Source organism: Pectinophora gossypiella, chromosome 1 (genome assembly GCF_024362695.1).
Source record: "Pectinophora gossypiella chromosome 1, ilPecGoss1.1, whole genome shotgun sequence".
Taxonomy (NCBI): Eukaryota; Metazoa; Arthropoda; class Insecta; order Lepidoptera; family Gelechiidae; genus Pectinophora; species Pectinophora gossypiella.
In genome coordinates, this window is record NC_065404.1 from 7,926,527 (window position 1) to 7,943,602 (window position 17,076).

A 17,076-nucleotide genomic window follows, 5' to 3' on the forward strand; every position below is an offset into this window, starting at 1 on the left:
AATTAATTTATTTGCAATAAAAATAGTGCAGTTTGCAGTTGGTCAGCATTTAACATTTGATCTACATTTTTAGTTATTACACACCATATAACTATTATGTTTTATACAGCTCTGCCCACCCCTTTTTCGGATTTGGCCGTGATCCTATGTTTATATTGCTGACTTTGTGTGATTGTTATATTGTTAAATAAGTATTTAAGGTTAAGGTATATATTTCTATGGGTCTTTGTTATCTGATAAAAATCAATATAATAGGTATGCTTCTATGCTCCTCTGGGACCGAACAGAAAACGTAGAATACGATCAGTTGCTTCCTTCTCTTCCTAGGCATATCGTAAAACTAAAAACCGACAGCAGAATTGTTTTCTAACTGGATGGACCATATTATAAGAGATGGCCATCACCGTACGGTACGCCATATCTTAAAACTATACCTACTTATAGAAATAATGGTGTTTGGATATTGTAAATACTAGAAATACATATCTGGGAGAAATATTGTTGGACCAAGATATATATGGGCTAGCCGTAGTCCGAACCAAATTTAATATACTTAACTTGTATGGCAAATTACAAATATATTGTTAGGTATGTCCTCGTGTCCTCGCATTTGGTTTCAATATACTCATGGAAGATGATAATCAGGGAACAAACATATCTTGAAGATTTTATGTTTTGGAATAATAATTGAGTATACTTACATATATAATTTGGATAAGATCACTCCTATTTCCTGTAAGGGTAGGCAGAGAGAGTGGTAGGCGCTTACTACGAGCCCGACACACCACTTTCGATACTTCCACTCACTAACTGAGTACACTATGTATTATTAGTAAATAAATGGTATACCTTGTAAATAAAGTGAATCGACTTTAATACCTATTATTTTTTTTAATTAGTACTTAAAACTTAATCAGCTACAAATCTTTTCATATAAGATTTTCTTGCGTGAACATAAAACGTATATGGTGGCTAAGACTATTGAAGTTAATAGGTAAGTAAACGATAGTAATAAGTAAATGATAACAAAATTGAAACATTATAGGCTGGCTTTAGTGCTCCAGCTGACCCCCTGCAGGGGTCACTGGGCCCAACCGACCGGCTTGCCCCTTAAGCAATCCGCACTACCACTCTATGATACTGAATAACAAATTACTTACATATAGATATGGATATACGACACTTACGAACACCACTCCTTTTGATTATCATAATTACATAAATATCAAAATCTAATGATTTTCTTCTTTCAGTGGGTAGGTTACCTACATTACTATGTTGCTACGATAACATTTAATTTTATTCAGTCTTCGTATTAGGACTTATTGGGGTCTTTATAAATGTACAGTTATTTAGAATCTAATAAAACATTGTATTTATTTACCTAAAGTTTATTTAGTAGCCAGCGCACGTTGAAATCTTTACCACCGCCGAAGCTGCATCGAACAGAACCTGTAAGACAAATGTATTCACATTAATAATAAGACGTGGTATTTGTAAATGTCGATAATAGCACATAATACGTATAGGTAATATCAATTATATTTATCAGGCGTCATTGTCACACGACAAAAGGACATCGGTTGATGTATGGTAGTGTAGGAACTAGTAGGTGCGAGGTCGCGTGTGGAGTTGTTTACAGAAGCTATTGTGTGCGACATTCCGTGTTAGGTTGGCGGACGTATTGTTGGTAACTAGGGCATAGCAAGCGGCACGTTGGCACGACAGCACGCCTATCCTGCGAGGCGGGGCGGCGGCGGCGGCACGTGCTATTGGTTGCCGTCGGAGCGTGACGCCTGCTCCATTGGACAAACCACAACAAGTGAAAGTGACGAAACGTTCCTTCTTCAAAACCAGCACCTTGCGCAAATAATTACCTACTATACTAGTACCCATGACGAAACAGGCCAAAGGCTAGCCCATTTCATAATTTTATTGTTTTCCGATAACTCCAGTAAAGGTAACGTCAGATAAATCAAATTTAATGTAGATCCATAAAAGACTCATATTAAAGAAATCTGTTTGTTCCAAGTTAGTGAGTACAATAGAAGGTTCCGAACAAACAAATTAGATCGACTGTTAATGGCAAAGACTGCAATGTAGGTAATACTAAAACATTGTTAAGTAAGTAGTATATAATATACCCATATAGGTATTTTAAGTAGAAAAAAATAGGTACTTGATATGACGACGAAACGAAGAATGGACACTATAACAAAATTATAAACTTAAATACATTTTTTTTGACATTTATATACTGGCTACTCTATATATAATTTCAGTGAAATCAAAACTCTATAAATAGCATGCAGACGTAAGACTTTAACTACTTACATAATAATAATCACTCTTCGTGATATAGGTAGGTAATAGAAACCAGATTATTTAATAGTCTAGACGTTTTTGGTTGCTCATAAATTAGTAATTTGTACAAACTAGACATTGAGTTGTAATAGCATTCTCTGTTGATCATACAGGTAAGCTTTCATTCTTATTAAAACTTTCCTTCTTAAAAGCCTTTAACCTTTACGTGTCAGAAAGGCGGCAATTTTGTATAGTTGGCATTGGTCACTGTAAGTAAACTGTTCTAAAATTCGTGCTTTTAACCGAGCTTTATTATAAACAAATACGATTACAATACTACCACAAAAGGCATTAAGATGCAAATTGGTACAAGCATAACTAGAAAATTAGCATTATGAGCGACAATATTGAAGAGTGACTCAGCACGTCAGTCCGTCAGCCATCAGCTCATTGTGACGCAAGCGCGGGCGCAGCGAGCCCGCCCAAACCCTCGATCAATAGCCGTGAAATTCAATTATACCAAATAGAGGTCACGCGGAGTATCGCTCCCATTCTGATAATGTAGGCAGCGGTAAAAGATCTTATGAAAAAGAGGTAGATACCTACGAACTTAAAAAAGAAAGAGTAACGGCATTGCTGCAAAAAATCCTTTAACATAATAGAAACAAGTGAATGTCTCGCCAATAAGCCACAATGGTCTTGATCGATGAAGATACCCATATTCCATGCATTAATTATCGGTGAAATGCGACAAGCTCGCATAGCCACCTATTACCATACAAACCGCCCCTTCTCAACCGGAAGGGATATAGAGAATATTCAGTTTGAGACTTAAAAGCAAGTGCCTGAGGTGGTAAGTTAAAGGCCTACTGAACTACAAACAAAGTAGGTATATAACATAATAATCACAATTATAATAATAATAAACAAATGAAAGTTCAATCTTCTAACAAATGTTAGATAAAAACTAGAAGCTCAAATGTAGGCGCTACTATTGAGAGTTCCTAAATTTTGTCAGTTCTCCATTTAGCTGTCCAGCTAAAATTCGTGATTAATTGCTATAAAATGTAAGTAAGTAAGTAAAATGTTTATTTTTCATGAGAAATACAGAAAATATGGGTACAATAAAAACCCCACAAAACCAATTCCTCGGTTTGTCTGTGGGAGTGGAGAACTTACAGCTAAGAGATCTTTTGCAACGTGGAGTCTGTAACGTCTACAGGATGAGTTACTAACAAGAAAAGCAACCAAAAATATTATGACAGGTCGTCGAGTTACGGAAGATTTCTATAGGAAGTGTTTGTAATATTGCACGACCGCTTTAGGCATGAAAAATGTGTCGGCGCGCTGGGTACCCAGAATGCTTACAGACGCGCAGAAACAGACCGAAAATTTCACGATTTGTTAACAAGATCCTGACCGATTTTTGGCTCGATTCCTAACTGTATGGATGAAACATGCCTTACCATTATGTCCCTGAAACTAAACAGTCCATCACTTGGAAGAGACCGTAATCTCCAACGCCTAAGAAATTTAAAGGAATTGCTCTCTTTACTGGGATAGTAAGGGGGTGGTGATGATTGAATACCTCAGTTATCGAACCACTATTACGGGGACTTTATACGCAGAAGAAATAAAAGAATTGCGAGAGAAAAATCGCGAGAAACGGCGTGGCAAACTCGCTAAAGTTATTTTGTTTCACCAAGCCCCCGTGCACAACTCCAAAGTTGTGATGGCTGCCATTGAAGATCTTTGACTCGATCTTGATCCGAACCTTCCTCCAAGTGGTTTCTATCTATCTCCAAGGTTAAAAGAACATTTTAAAGGTCAGCATTTGAATCGGTGATCACTGCCGTACGATATTTTTAGGGGTTCAGGATGAAGAATTTTTTAGGAAGGGAATTTTATGTTTAGAAAGTATTAAGTAAGTAATAAAAGATAGTTGCGTCATACTCATTTTCACTTTATTGAACACCCCTCGTACAGTTACAAAGCCTTTGTTTTTGTACACAACAATTGGTCCTTGGTACACAAGAATACGTTCCATTCAAGGACCATCTTTGGTTACTAGGTTCTCTTAGTAGTATGTGCTTTGGTTCCATTACTGATGATAGATAGGGCTTATTAATTCTATTTACGCCATCCGAACGCCATCTAGTCAGTTTTTGGCAGGAAACCATGGTGAATAAATGGTTGTCTTATTATATTGGATTTTTTTTAATTTAATTTTGTGAATTCTCATTGTTTCTTATTCATTTGAAATTTAGAGATAAGATGTTTTTATATTAACAATAATATTAACATCCTTGTATCCACCACTCAAAACAGTATCCGAAACCAACAGAAATCAAGCCAAAATCAAGAAAAAAGATATATGTCACGTTGACAGTTGACAGCGGTTTTCGCTGTTGTTGTTTTCATTTGTGCGGAGCAAGTGCAGTGCAATAATTTAAAGAAATGCTTACGAATTTTGATAAATTATGTGTCGATCTAGAAAAACAAGAATTGGAGGTAAAGCACCGTTGTTTAAACCTAAACACCTACATAAAAGTGCCAAGTTATAGGTTATATTTTTGAAACCCACTTCCAGCTACCCTTTTCCTAAAAATAATAGAAATACTCTTTTTTTTCAGGCTGCCAACGGTGTAGCTACTCCTTCTACGTATGCTCAACTGCTTGCTATATACTTATATCATAATGACTTGTAAGTTGTAATGTTTGCGATTTTAAGATTATTAAAAGTTTAGCTACAATAAAATCATGATATACCTTCAATATATTTTCAGATGCAATGCTAAGTTTTTATGGAAAAGAATTCCCCAGAATATCACAAGTAGTAATCCTGAGATAGCTGCCATATGGGCCGTGGGGCAGAAGATGTGGAAGAAAGACCTTGCCGGAACCTACCAAGCACTCGCTGCTTACACTTGGACTGAACCTGTATCTAATATCATCAGGGCACTTGAAGGTTAATAACATTGATTACATTTAATTCTTAGAGTATAACATTCTTCTTTCATGTGGCATGCAATCTGATTTTGTCAATCTGCAATGTCCTAACCATGTTTTATCATAATTGGATAGTTTCCTCGTCAAAGATAAATTCTGATTACTAAATAAAGACAGATCTAAAAGTGACAAAAATCAATTCTTTTTTTCTATTTAACTTATTTGTGAATTTTAATAAAGAAAAATGTAATAATCATCCAAATTCTACAGTAATTTAGTTTTTGACATGTAGTAAAAAGTAACTGATTTAACTAGTTCAAAACTACCCTATTGTAGTCATGTAATTGGATGCTTTGCTAAAAAGTCCTGTGTAAAATATAATAGCAAAAAAAATTAACATGTATATTGCTGATTGCTTTTGTTTCTAGTTTTTTTTGTCATGTACTGATAAAAGTATAGAGTATCTGATTTACTTAATAGTTTATCAGCTGATACAATATAATTATGTCTTTACAGAAAAAGTTCGGGAGCGTGCATTGAACCTCATTGGTCGATCCTACAGCACCGTTTCCATAGATACAGTAGTATCAATGACAGGCCTCAGCAGAGATGCAGTGCTTCATATGTGCCAAGACCGCAAGTGGGATTTAGATGAGGATGGCACCACCATCAAACCGATACCTCCAACACAACCCGCTCCACTACACACGTCGAGTGAAGACCAGCTGTTCAAGCTGACGGAGTTTGTATCATTTTTAGAAAACTAAGTAAGTTTATTTTAATTATTTTCATAATTAAAACTACTATTGTAAAATTATTGTAATTTAGTAAGGCATTTCATCTCTGAATTAATGCTACTCACTTAAACATTTCTAATAAAATATATAAAACATACAGCAATCTGCAAATCTTTCATTATTAAAATTCAAGAATGGACAGAAATACCACATTTTCATTTCAAAAATATTTTAATAATTACAAGATTTCCTAAAATAATAGTATAAAAATATGCTATAAAGTTAAGTGGCAGTGTAAAATAAGTTCTTATTCATTCATTACATGACATAATAGCTGTTGTAAATTATTGACCTTGTGACTTTATATTATACTATTAGATTCTGTCACTTAGTGAAACAGTTCACAGACCAACATTCAAAATATCACAAGCAACTCAACTATATTCCATGAGATTACTTATATACTTATACAGTATAAAAATATAACTAAGTATTCTAAAAAAATGAGTATCTACATTTGTTTATCCTAGGCACTTGACGCTGAATTAAGTTTTGGCAACTCTTAGAATCTGCAAGCCTAATATTTTAGGGATATTGCAAATCGAGTTTTCATACAATTTACAAAACAAATATATAGGATTTTGTTGACTTTTTGCTTTCTTTAAAGCTTTCAATAAACTAGCTAATTAACAATTCGATGATTTCATTAATTTCCCAATATCCCTGTGATGTGGCCTACTGGTATCTTCCTTGGAAAGTGACTTGGTTCTGTCTTGGCTGCAGTCTCATAGAGTTCTCGTCTTCGTCACCGAGTGAGGTTTCGTAGGCGCGATTCACTTGCCCACCATTAGGCTCGCCGAACACATCCTTGACCGATATATTGGCGGTGGAGGTACGATGACGCGGCACAACTCCATGGTTGTTATTTAGCTGAAATATTGTATTTTTATATATTATTATAATAGAATATTAAATACCATATGATAGGTAAACATTATATATTATGAGGCGCTTAACATAGACGTGCTTGTTGATTAAATTCGATATATAAAGTTAAGTAATGTTGGATGCTGTCAGTTATTGGATGACTGATCGCTTGATAGGTTTTGTTTGGTTTGGCTCCTCTTTGATGTGAAAGTCATGTTAAACTGACCATTCAAAGACCGGATTGGTGACGAAGACCCAAAACATCTCCACAATTGACAATGAAGCAGTGTAGTGGATGATACTCATTTGCCTTTTGGTTAATTGAAAAAAGTCTCTGCCCAGTAAAATGTAACTCATTTTACTTAATTTTTTATGTTTGTGTATACCTATAAGTATTTATACTTAATGTATTATGATAAAAAAATCTTTTTAGAATGAACCTTTACCATGCCAGCAACACCGTATTCGTTGTTAGCACCAAGCGTTTGCATTTGCGACTTTCTCCGCTCAGCCATCACGGAGTTTCTTCTTGTTTCTAAAGCTTTCAGCGTTTCTCTTCGTAGCGTCATCTTGCGATTTAGTACCGGTGTTCCTGGAAATTTTAAATAATTTTTCGATTCTTACGTATGAATTACAATGTCTAGCTTCTAATCCCTTTTGAACTTGTCAGGGAGGCAAATCGTCAGAATACAACTTGAACCTTATTTATATGTTGTATTCAGTAATTGCATTCTTACCCGGCCCGTCGTTAGCATTCATATTGAAGAAACGTTTCTTGAACGCGACATCCAACGTCCCTATATTCCTCTTCCTCTGCTTGGCTTTCTCCAGGTTATGGATGGTTTTCCTCCTTCCGACGTTATGTGGTCCTGATCCGGAATCGTTGTCGTAATCGTCATCCAAACCGTTAAGTTTTTGTAAATCTTTGACTATTGCTATTGCATTCTTATCCAGCAATGCATCTTGAGACAAGTCTTCAGACTGGAATTTATTAATACATCAGTTACAATTATGGTTTGTTGCATATGCAATCAGTGTATAGATAAAGGAAATATATCAAAATAAATACCTTCTTCGTACAGAACCAGTTCAGTTCTGTAGATGCTAATATGTGCGATAAAGTTCCAAATCTATGGAACAACATCGCAGTGAACTGGATGACCAAGATCAGCGCGAAGAAGAACACAAACACCAGACCGATGGGCTCCAATTGTAAATATTCTTTTGTAATGATCACCTGTGAAGTTGTAATTTGTATTAATATTGTATCAGGTGAAAATTAAAAAGACACTAATATTAGTGTTAAAAGTGTGAAAAGAACAGGTAATGTGAAATGAATTTCTAATTATTTGAAACTCATTGTTATAGACAAGTGCAATAGTATTAGTAAAGTTTCAGTCCGAATAAGGCCTCTGCAGAATACTATCCTCCCCCGCTATCTCGAGGGGGTAACCAAGAAAAGAAAACTTAAAACCTTTTGTAAACTAAGATACTGTGCGCTTATGTATGTGGAGTGTGAACTGTGGAATGATGATGTACATAATTCACAGAACACGTCCTTTTCTTGTTTGTAAATTCACAAAATACAGTAAGATCCACTTTTCCAAGTGCGTTACTGTATTTGATGTGAATGTTCAGAAGACTTATGATAATGTTAAACAAACACCAAGTCTTCTTAACATTATTATGTACAAGAGCACCAGTGAGTGAACCTGTAACCCTGTTTAATAGAAGAAAATCCTCCACCTTAAATAGACAGAGACGTTTATTAACTTCTTGTGTGGTTGGATAAAGTGCGGCATTTGCTAGGATATTATCATATTTGGAACCAGAATCATTTTCTTTCTTGACATCTTACTAATAATGATCAAGCGCGTCAAAAGCGCAACCTTTCGGTGAAAAAGGAACCTATTGTTTCGTCTACTGGGTACTTATCAGGTAAGGATTCCATAGGATACGGATTACGGATATTAATTGGAGTACATGTGAAACCATTAAGTGTTGCCCAGGTTGTTTAGTGGTCCGTGTCTTCAGGAGTCCATGCTGGTGTGCCATCCCAGGACAGACCGGTTAGAAGAAGGTCGTTAGACTTGTGAAGTGACACACATTCAGTGGCAACATTTGGCTATACCTCGCCTGTATCCGCGATGACGGTTATGTTTGTCTTTATTCCCAAAGGCCAATCCACATGGAGTTGATCTTTGTTGAGTTGTAACAAAAACACTATCAATATGAATAACGCGTTAAACATAAAGAACGCAAAAACTGACTTATTCCGAAGCTCTATCAGATCTCCTGCGATTCGAGCCTGTAAAATTTAATAAAACAAAAAATTAAGAACATTGCATCAGCTTTCAAGGGTGACTGGGATTCAGACTTGTCTGTCAGTATGCGTTGGCGGGATGTCGGATTGATCGATTGCTTGGTCGTGGTCCCGAGTCATCGTTGAAGGCTGAGCGCTGCGTAGTGGATTCCCACGTTACCTCTTGAGTAGCGTCATCAAGTGTTATATTAGTTTTGATTCCGAAGGGCCACCTAAAGTGAAGGTTGTCCTTGTTCAGTTGCATAAGGAACACAATGAGGACAAAAAGGGCGTTGACCATAAAGAATGAAAAGACAGAAGAGTCTCTCAGTTCTTTGAGATCCTTGGATATACGAGCCTAAAATTAGGGGAAGATTAACATTAAACTTAAATATTTACTAGATTTTAACCTGAAAGAAAGCACTGATTAGGGTACATATTTGAAAGTTGGTAGTTTCAATCATAGACGATTAATTTTGCACTGGATAAATTGACTAGATTTTATCTCCAATACATAATAATATAATTATTAATATAACTCCAATAAATAATTTCAAGTCCACGTAGGTATGTAGCTTTCAAAAACGTACCTGCTCCTCTTTGTTTGCATCAATGGGATACAGATATTTGTCTATCAGTTCTTTCCAGAATTGTAATTCAGACTGACTCAAAAAGTCGACTTCACCCTTTTTGAGTTCAGGATCTTCAATCCAGTATGGGTTTATTAGTTCATCTCGGCGTTCCTAGAAGTAAAAGTAAATATAGTTAAGTAGAGCGTATTGTATGAATAATATATATATACTACGATGAGTAATATTTCAACACTATAGATTGGTTTTAGCTTACTCTAGGCGATGTGGATAGGGTGTCTGTCTCGGAATCAGAACTGTTGTCTTCAGGGCCTTCAGCAAGAGCATCCAAGTGATCTCCGTTAGCACTACCGCGATGTCCCACTGATAATTTCCGGCCTCTGTGTAGTCCATGAGGATCAACAGCTCTGCAAACACCACCAAAACGTTAGATTGTCATACCGTCGCGTGATAGGGAAAAGTATAAAGCGCCTTTATGTAAAGTAAGTAATGTAAAATCACATTTTGGTGTGCTTTTATTAACAAAACCTTGCAATACACTCACGTCTCAGTTTGTGTCTGGAATCAAGGTACCGTTCTAGATTTTGTGGAAGAAAATCACTTGAGGACAGATTTTGACTATAAAGCGACTTTACTGACGGTATTGCCGGTTTAGCATTGACCTACCTTTCTACATTTTCAATTTTCTTTTCCAGTTTTTCAAGCGTCGACGTTATGTGCATCAATTGAACTTTTTCTTCTGCTCCTTTAGGATGTGTGCAGAACATGCACTTGAATAAACCAGCCAATGAGAATTCAATTGAACCCTCATCTTCATTATTGTTTCCTCCAGGCAGGAACCCAAGTAACGACTTTTGTTTAGCATTTTTCTTGGCTTCCTCTGCTTCTTTTTTCTCTTGTTCAATTTCCTAGATATTATAGAACAAAACTATTAATAGACGATTACAAAAAACAAAAACATTGCGTTGTATCGTTGATGTTACGAACCTTTTTAGTCTTCTTAACTTGTACTTCTCGAGTACCCCAACTTACAACATTGAGATTTATTATCGAGTACAAAATCAATAGTAAGTACATAGACGGAATAGACAGTAGATAGATGATACCAGGCACGATGCACCAAAATTCTTGTGGATGCAAACAGGCTGCTATGAAAAATGAACTTGAGAGAGCTATCAAGAAAATAGCCGAAGGAGATCCCACGCCGTCCTCGCCTAACTGAAGAGCCGTACCGACTATCACAGCCATCATTATCATTGCATATGCAGTTGATAGAATTTGTGCCACCAGTAGCTGAAACAGAATGGAATAAAAAGCATTATTAAAATATCAAGTTGCAAAATTTACCTACTTAAACGTAAAAAAGTTTTAATTTCTACCTGTATTTCGGATTTCATCGTGAAGCAAACGATCATGAAGGCCATAATGGGATAGAGGTTGTATTCGAAAGATGTCCAGTTGTCGATTCGGAAAGCAGCCACGAAGGCACCCACCAACATAAGGAATATAGTGCCGGGACCCAGGATCGTACCGCCCATCAACATCATCTAAGAAAGAAGATAAATAATTTAATAAATGTCACCTACGGGACTTGTTAGACAAGAAATTTACAAAAATATGGTTACGTACTTGATAAGCAATGTAGGGTGAAGAAATATTGTCGTTGATCTTGATCGTATGTTTGTAGTCCATAAGCAGATCCATAATGTTGGCGATGGTGGAAGGCACCCAACGACGACGCTGATTGTAGAACTCGCTGAAACCTTCGGGACAGTGCGTGTAGGCATCTGAGGCAGCTGAGTATTCTACACGATAGCCTCTTTGTAGTAAGAGAGTGCACAACCAACGATCTTCCCCTGCAGGACACATCATGTCATCATTTTAAACATCTTTACAGAAATAGAAACACTCACTAAGGACAAGTATAATTTCATACCTTGATCGTACTGTACGTAATGCCGAGCCTCGTCTGATCGTAGAGTGTACTTCTTCATCACATTATCGTCCATAAGAGCCTTTCCTCTGAACAGAGAGAAGCATCCCGGACTACAGAGTACGCACCCGATCATGTGTTCTGTTGCCTTTTGCAGCCAATGGCCAATAGCATATTCAAACATTTGATACCATACCATAGGGCCTGAAAACGGTTAAAGTAGACAATTATGAGTTTCTCCATTCATAATTATTTATCTTTATTAAACAAGAAAAAAATCAACTCACCAGATCCGACAGGGTGAATACGACCGCAAGCAGCTCCAAGATTCTTATTCTTCTTCATCAAGTCAATTAGTAAACGGACGGCATGTGGTTGAAAGTCAATGTCTCCGTCAAGGGTCAGCAAGTAAGTGTTTTCAGCCATTACTTCTTTACGATCTACAGATATCGGCAGCTCTATTAGACGGTGACCCAGTAAATAGTACATGTACATTACCTGCGAAACACAAAATAGTAAAGTGAAATAAAATAACAACACTTTACATACGCTCCTGACTATATCCTAACGGTCGAGTCAACTATGATAATGAAAAACTGCACGTAAGGTAAATTAATAACTTATTGGAGCGTAAGTCCGGTAGGTACCGAGGTGAAAGTGAAATATTTACCTTACCGCGTTTAAAGTAGGGATATGAGACTCCCTGGGAGTCTCATTCATTAATAACCCGTTATTGTGTGTTTCAATTATGATAATAACCGCGTAAACTTAAAACAAACTATGACATTGTTCTTTTACTTCAATATAATTTGAGCTCTACCTGAGACCAACGCTTCCTATGACGGATTTTTGCCTTGTCCTTCAGATGACAGATCATTTTGGTCTTTCCGGGCAGAACCCAAGTCAGTCTTCCGCCGTATGGTGCAGGGTACTTCTTCGGTGGTCTAATACGAATAATTGTCTGGTGCACTTCGGAGGCAGCTTCGTCGATCGTATCCACTAGGAGTTTCACGAAGCGATTCACTTGTGAATCGTCGTCACTGTGGTCCGATATTTCGAAAGCGTCGTCTAAGAATATATGCGCTGGAAGAATCATTTCAAATGTTAATACATAATCATGTGAGTAGGTGTTTTATAGGATTTGACTTATGAATTAATGGGAGAGATAGAAATAACATTACTTTCAAATTCGTAGTAGTCAGGATCAACAACACGTAAATATTTCTGTGCCACACGGCGAGCGCACTGATCTTCATCTAAACGCAGAATAGACTTCAAGAACTCCATCATCTCGTCTTTGGTTTCGTGCCACATAGTAGCGCATGCGTAAATACGAGTAATCGAATCTGAGGACTTCACTGTTTTAGGAACAGAACCGGTATTGTCTGTGTGTACAGATATTGTTTCATAGTATTCGTCTCCTTTTTCTTTTTCTATTTCAGCGAGGTCCTGTTGAACAGTACAATGTAAATTAGAGACCATAAAATGTTAAAATATTTAGTAGTGTTAATTTTCGATGATTTAGTAATTTAATTTACTACCTCAGTCTTCACGTCCTTTTGGTCGTCTCTCTTTCGATTCAGTGCCATGCTTTGATCGATGAGCAGTCCATTGTACATGGGCACGACGAACAACTTTTCTGTTGAGGCCAAACGCTCCGCTTTCGGTGTCCAGATGTGTATAGTGATCCATGTTTGTGACAAGAGCCATAACAGCCAGACCCATGCCATTTGACGGGAGATGAAGTCACTAAGAGTAAATACTGTAACAATAACAAATTGGAATTAAACCTTACTGGTTCATTATATTTTAAAAATAAATTGATATTGACTCTTTGATAGTTTACCTGGCGGACTTTCAAAGAATAGGTAATCAGGTATAGTCCCATGGAAGAAGCAGTTGTCACCATTCCTCAATCCACAGGCAGCGATTAGTAAATTGACGACCAACGGTATGACGAGATTGATAGGGAAAGCGTAACTGAACCCTTGGATGAGAATTTTGCAGGCAAATTTCCCGAATATGTAGCAGAAGTACGCCGCAAACAGTTGTATAAGTAAGACGTAGAAAGCTGACTTGTATACGGCGGCTACTTCAACCGAATCGCCGGTCAGTGTAACGTTTGCCAGATCCGGGATGACCGTTCCGCCTGATGTAACTTGTACCTGTAAATATTGAAAATGTAATGTTTATATACTTCAGTTAGTTTTATTACATGCGTTCTATTGCCTAGCTATCTTCTAAGTACGCATAGATTTATAGGTAGGTACTTCTTTCCAGAAAATAAACGCTATGTATAAACAATTTACACATACCTCGTCTACTACGATGTTATGAGGTCCAAAGCCGGCATTGAACAACTGGAAGAACATAGCAGGCTCGTCACCCTCCATCCAAATGCTGAAGAGGATGCACACGAGGAACACCAGAATCTTCCATACTGACAGAAAACGGTATATGTAATACCGACTCAAGTTCAGCTCGTCTTTTAGTCTGCCTAGACTCTTTATTATGCCTGGAAATTAAAGTATAGTATTTATAGTATTCAACACGGGCCTCTTGCAGTGATATTCAAATAAATAACGTTAATTTTCATCGTTGTTTTGTCTCTATAGAAAAATTGTTCGTCGTCTCTATGAACAATGGGACTGCTTATCAAAGGATTTAAATCGAAAGAGAGAAAATAAAAAGAAATTACATCGTTTTAACAGATTTTTAAATATAACATTACTAACCAATTGGGCTTTGTCGAGTGACGTAATTTTCCCACCACCCCAGTGAAATGAGGAGAGCAGAGATCGGTATCAGCCACAGAACGGGCTTGTCGTCCAAAAGCGGCCACACTATAAATCCGGTGACTTGCGCCACGATCGCTGCCATATCCACAATCACTTTCACGAATCTCTTCGAGTCTCGCGAATTGCGTGATAGCAAGCCGAGTATAGCTGGCACTATGCACATGCAGTTGGTTATCATAGCTCCTTTGACCACATCCAGTTCCGGTAACACTTTGAAGAATAGCATCGCCATTCCAATTGTATGCAATGTTTCCGCTATGAATACCTGAAAATGAGAATTATCAGCTGTTGGTATCACTTGAAAGTCCGTTGTCTCTTGATAATTAATTTGATGGAGGCTATTGAATTTAGCAAAAAGTAATTTAAAGAATGGGAAAGTAAACAATCATGTCACGGTTGGATAAGTTAAGAAAATGTCTGCTTACAATAATAAACTGAACGCTTGTTGGTCTTTTGGATGTCTTGAAGAAGCATATTCGGACTGATCTGATGAGGGTGCCGATCTCTGGAATGGCGAAGACGGCGAGCACCGCCCACATCCACGCAACGCGCTCCTCGTCCGGCAAGGATACCACGAACTGTTTGTCTCTACCTGAAATCACCATAATCACAAATATTAGTAAAAAAGAAAAGCATTATATCAGCTACAATATATTGATGTCACAATAACAGTATCTACGAAGTTTTACCCTATTATTTTCTTCTTGAATTAAAGTATTTCACGCCCCTCACCAACTTATCTTATCTTATTTAGCCTATACGATCCCACTGCTGGGCAAAGGCCTACCCTTGATTTTTCCACTCCTCTCACCAACTAAATTAGTAAAACCTCATTGTGTCTTATTTTACAAATTGTTACTTCTTATTCAGGAAGTTATTCCTTTCTTATCATTTCGATACGGTAAGTTTAAATTTATAATTTTTATTATTTTAATCAGCTTTTGTATTTTATATAAAATTTTTTTTTATCAGAATCAAGATTCTAAATATTTATAGAAAAGCTACTGTTGCTGCTCGATTTTTATAATACAATGTGTGTTCTGTTTATCTGTTGGAAATCTTTTAATAGAACAATTACTTACCTAAATCTCTATTACAATATGTGAGTCGTCTATCCTTCTTGAGTTGTGACGTCATGAAAAGGACTGTGCCCTTCGCGAGGACTCCAGAAGCCAGCACCACGATGAAGGTGACGACGTAAGCGAGGACCTTCAGCAGTCTCACGGTAAAGTCCAGGCATTTCTGAGTCTCCATCGACCCACTGTCCTGCTTCGGCGGGAACTCTCTGAAGACGTCCCATCCTTTCGTTTCTTGTACCGTTCTTTGGCTGAAATTGAGAAAAGAAAATATTTAAGTAAATCGGTCGTTAGAATTGTATGTGTACCTCCTTAGTAGGGAAGAGTAGATTGAGATAATGCCTTTTCTGCATGGGAGAGATTATTTACAATTTACGTTTGTCTCGTGTAAAGTGGTACAACCGGATGGCATTGTTGTCTTCAGCTAGATATATTTATTTGACGATCAAATGATTGATGACTAATTTAATATACTTAGTCATCAAAAACTTGTTCATCTTTTACGAGATACTCTTTTCATATAGTGCCTACTGTAGTGCATAATGTTCTGAGTTTCACTTCTAGATGATGATGAAACGTGTTTTAAACATTGTTGGTATATTCACAACTTAAACTTTTATTTCTAGTGGACACGATACCATCTTACTTAATTTTCATGCTAGGTTTGCTTCATTATCATGTGCCTTAGGAATTTGGCACCGCATTTGAATAATTAGGTAGGTATATACCGAAGAGTATAAATCTTGCGTAAAGAATCGGAAAACTCGTTTGTCTGCTTAATATCCGTTAATGTTTTTCATCACACGGCTATATTTCGAACTTATTGATGAGATGAGACATATGGATTATTTTTTTGCCTACTTATATCTACACTCTATTGACTTAGAGTAATCTGATATTATGAGCCAATGTCGTCTGCAACGCGCAAGAAAAACAACTTTCACACGCAACGCAGCAGAGAAATCTCGTGTTGTGTAGCGCTCTGGCGCAGAATGATATTATAACTTCCTTCCGAATGTGTAACCGGTGACATTACACAAAAGTTCCTCCTGTTTACCTTCGAATCTTGTTATTTATTAAATTTATTATTGCTCTTCGTAATGATTATTGCTCTATATAAAAAAGCTGCATTGGTATTCAGTTTTTATTTACTTGCAAAAAAATAAGATTTATGCAACAGACCTATTCACTTGAACAACATAGATAACATTCTTTTAAACCTTGCGCAAGGCGATTCAATGAACTCGACTAACTATTCTAATTCATATGGGAAAGAGGAATATGAGCGAGTAGCGGAACTCTAGTATATAAAAGAGTTACAATGCATAATGATTTCAACACTGTTGTACTAGTGGAGCTGCTTAGTTGTGACAGTGGGGTTTACGTAAGGCAGCGGCACTGTGGTAACCCAATTAGACATTGCGACCGCTGCGCGCACGCCTCCTGCGCTGCGCGACCGT

At 37.0% G+C, this 17,076-nt stretch overlaps 2 protein-coding genes across 5 annotated transcripts in view; one reads left to right on the forward strand and one right to left on the reverse strand.

Annotated features, from left to right (window-relative positions):
* The first annotated feature begins 4,680 nt into the window (after positions 1 to 4,680).
* LOC126368725 (COP9 signalosome complex subunit 8) lies at positions 4,681 to 6,153 on the forward strand. The gene is made up of 4 exons (XM_050012863.1): positions 4,681 to 4,815; positions 4,938 to 5,008; positions 5,091 to 5,272; positions 5,770 to 6,153. Exons 1-4 carry the CDS (start codon positions 4,762 to 4,764, stop codon positions 6,018 to 6,020), a joined length of 558 nt encoding a protein of 185 aa, XP_049868820.1. The 5' UTR covers positions 4,681 to 4,761; the 3' UTR covers positions 6,021 to 6,153.
* Positions 6,154 to 6,216: 63 nt separating this feature from the next.
* The window catches only part of LOC126368695 (chitin synthase chs-2), a 29,405-nt gene continuing 18,545 nt past the window's right edge, over positions 6,217 to 17,076 (reverse strand). The window contains exons 3-23 of one of the 4 annotated variants that reach the window (XM_050012820.1): positions 15,623 to 15,867; positions 14,966 to 15,132; positions 14,478 to 14,805; positions 14,058 to 14,257; positions 13,589 to 13,907; positions 13,284 to 13,504; positions 12,924 to 13,191; positions 12,563 to 12,825; positions 12,030 to 12,240; positions 11,746 to 11,946; positions 11,439 to 11,665; positions 11,189 to 11,356; positions 10,797 to 11,102; positions 10,476 to 10,717; positions 10,066 to 10,216; positions 9,810 to 9,962; positions 9,401 to 9,577; positions 7,987 to 8,154; positions 7,655 to 7,898; positions 7,358 to 7,509; positions 6,217 to 6,920 (exon numbers count right to left, since the gene is read on the reverse strand). In XM_050012820.1, the coding sequence (XP_049868777.1) occupies positions 6,726 to 6,920; positions 7,358 to 7,509; positions 7,655 to 7,898; positions 7,987 to 8,154; positions 9,401 to 9,577; positions 9,810 to 9,962; positions 10,066 to 10,216; positions 10,476 to 10,717; positions 10,797 to 11,102; positions 11,189 to 11,356; positions 11,439 to 11,665; positions 11,746 to 11,946; positions 12,030 to 12,240; positions 12,563 to 12,825; positions 12,924 to 13,191; positions 13,284 to 13,504; positions 13,589 to 13,907; positions 14,058 to 14,257; positions 14,478 to 14,805; positions 14,966 to 15,132; positions 15,623 to 15,867 (4,606 nt within the window). In that variant the 3' untranslated portion in view covers positions 6,217 to 6,725. Of the gene's footprint in view, positions 6,921 to 7,357; positions 7,510 to 7,654; positions 7,899 to 7,986; positions 8,155 to 9,048; positions 9,226 to 9,400; positions 9,578 to 9,809; positions 9,963 to 10,065; positions 10,217 to 10,475; positions 10,718 to 10,796; positions 11,103 to 11,188; positions 11,357 to 11,438; positions 11,666 to 11,745; positions 11,947 to 12,029; positions 12,241 to 12,562; positions 12,826 to 12,923; positions 13,192 to 13,283; positions 13,505 to 13,588; positions 13,908 to 14,057; positions 14,258 to 14,477; positions 14,806 to 14,965; positions 15,133 to 15,622; positions 15,868 to 17,076 lie in introns of all 4 variants that reach the window. The other 3 variants (XM_050012811.1, XM_050012839.1, XM_050012829.1) reach the window with 3 other exon arrangements.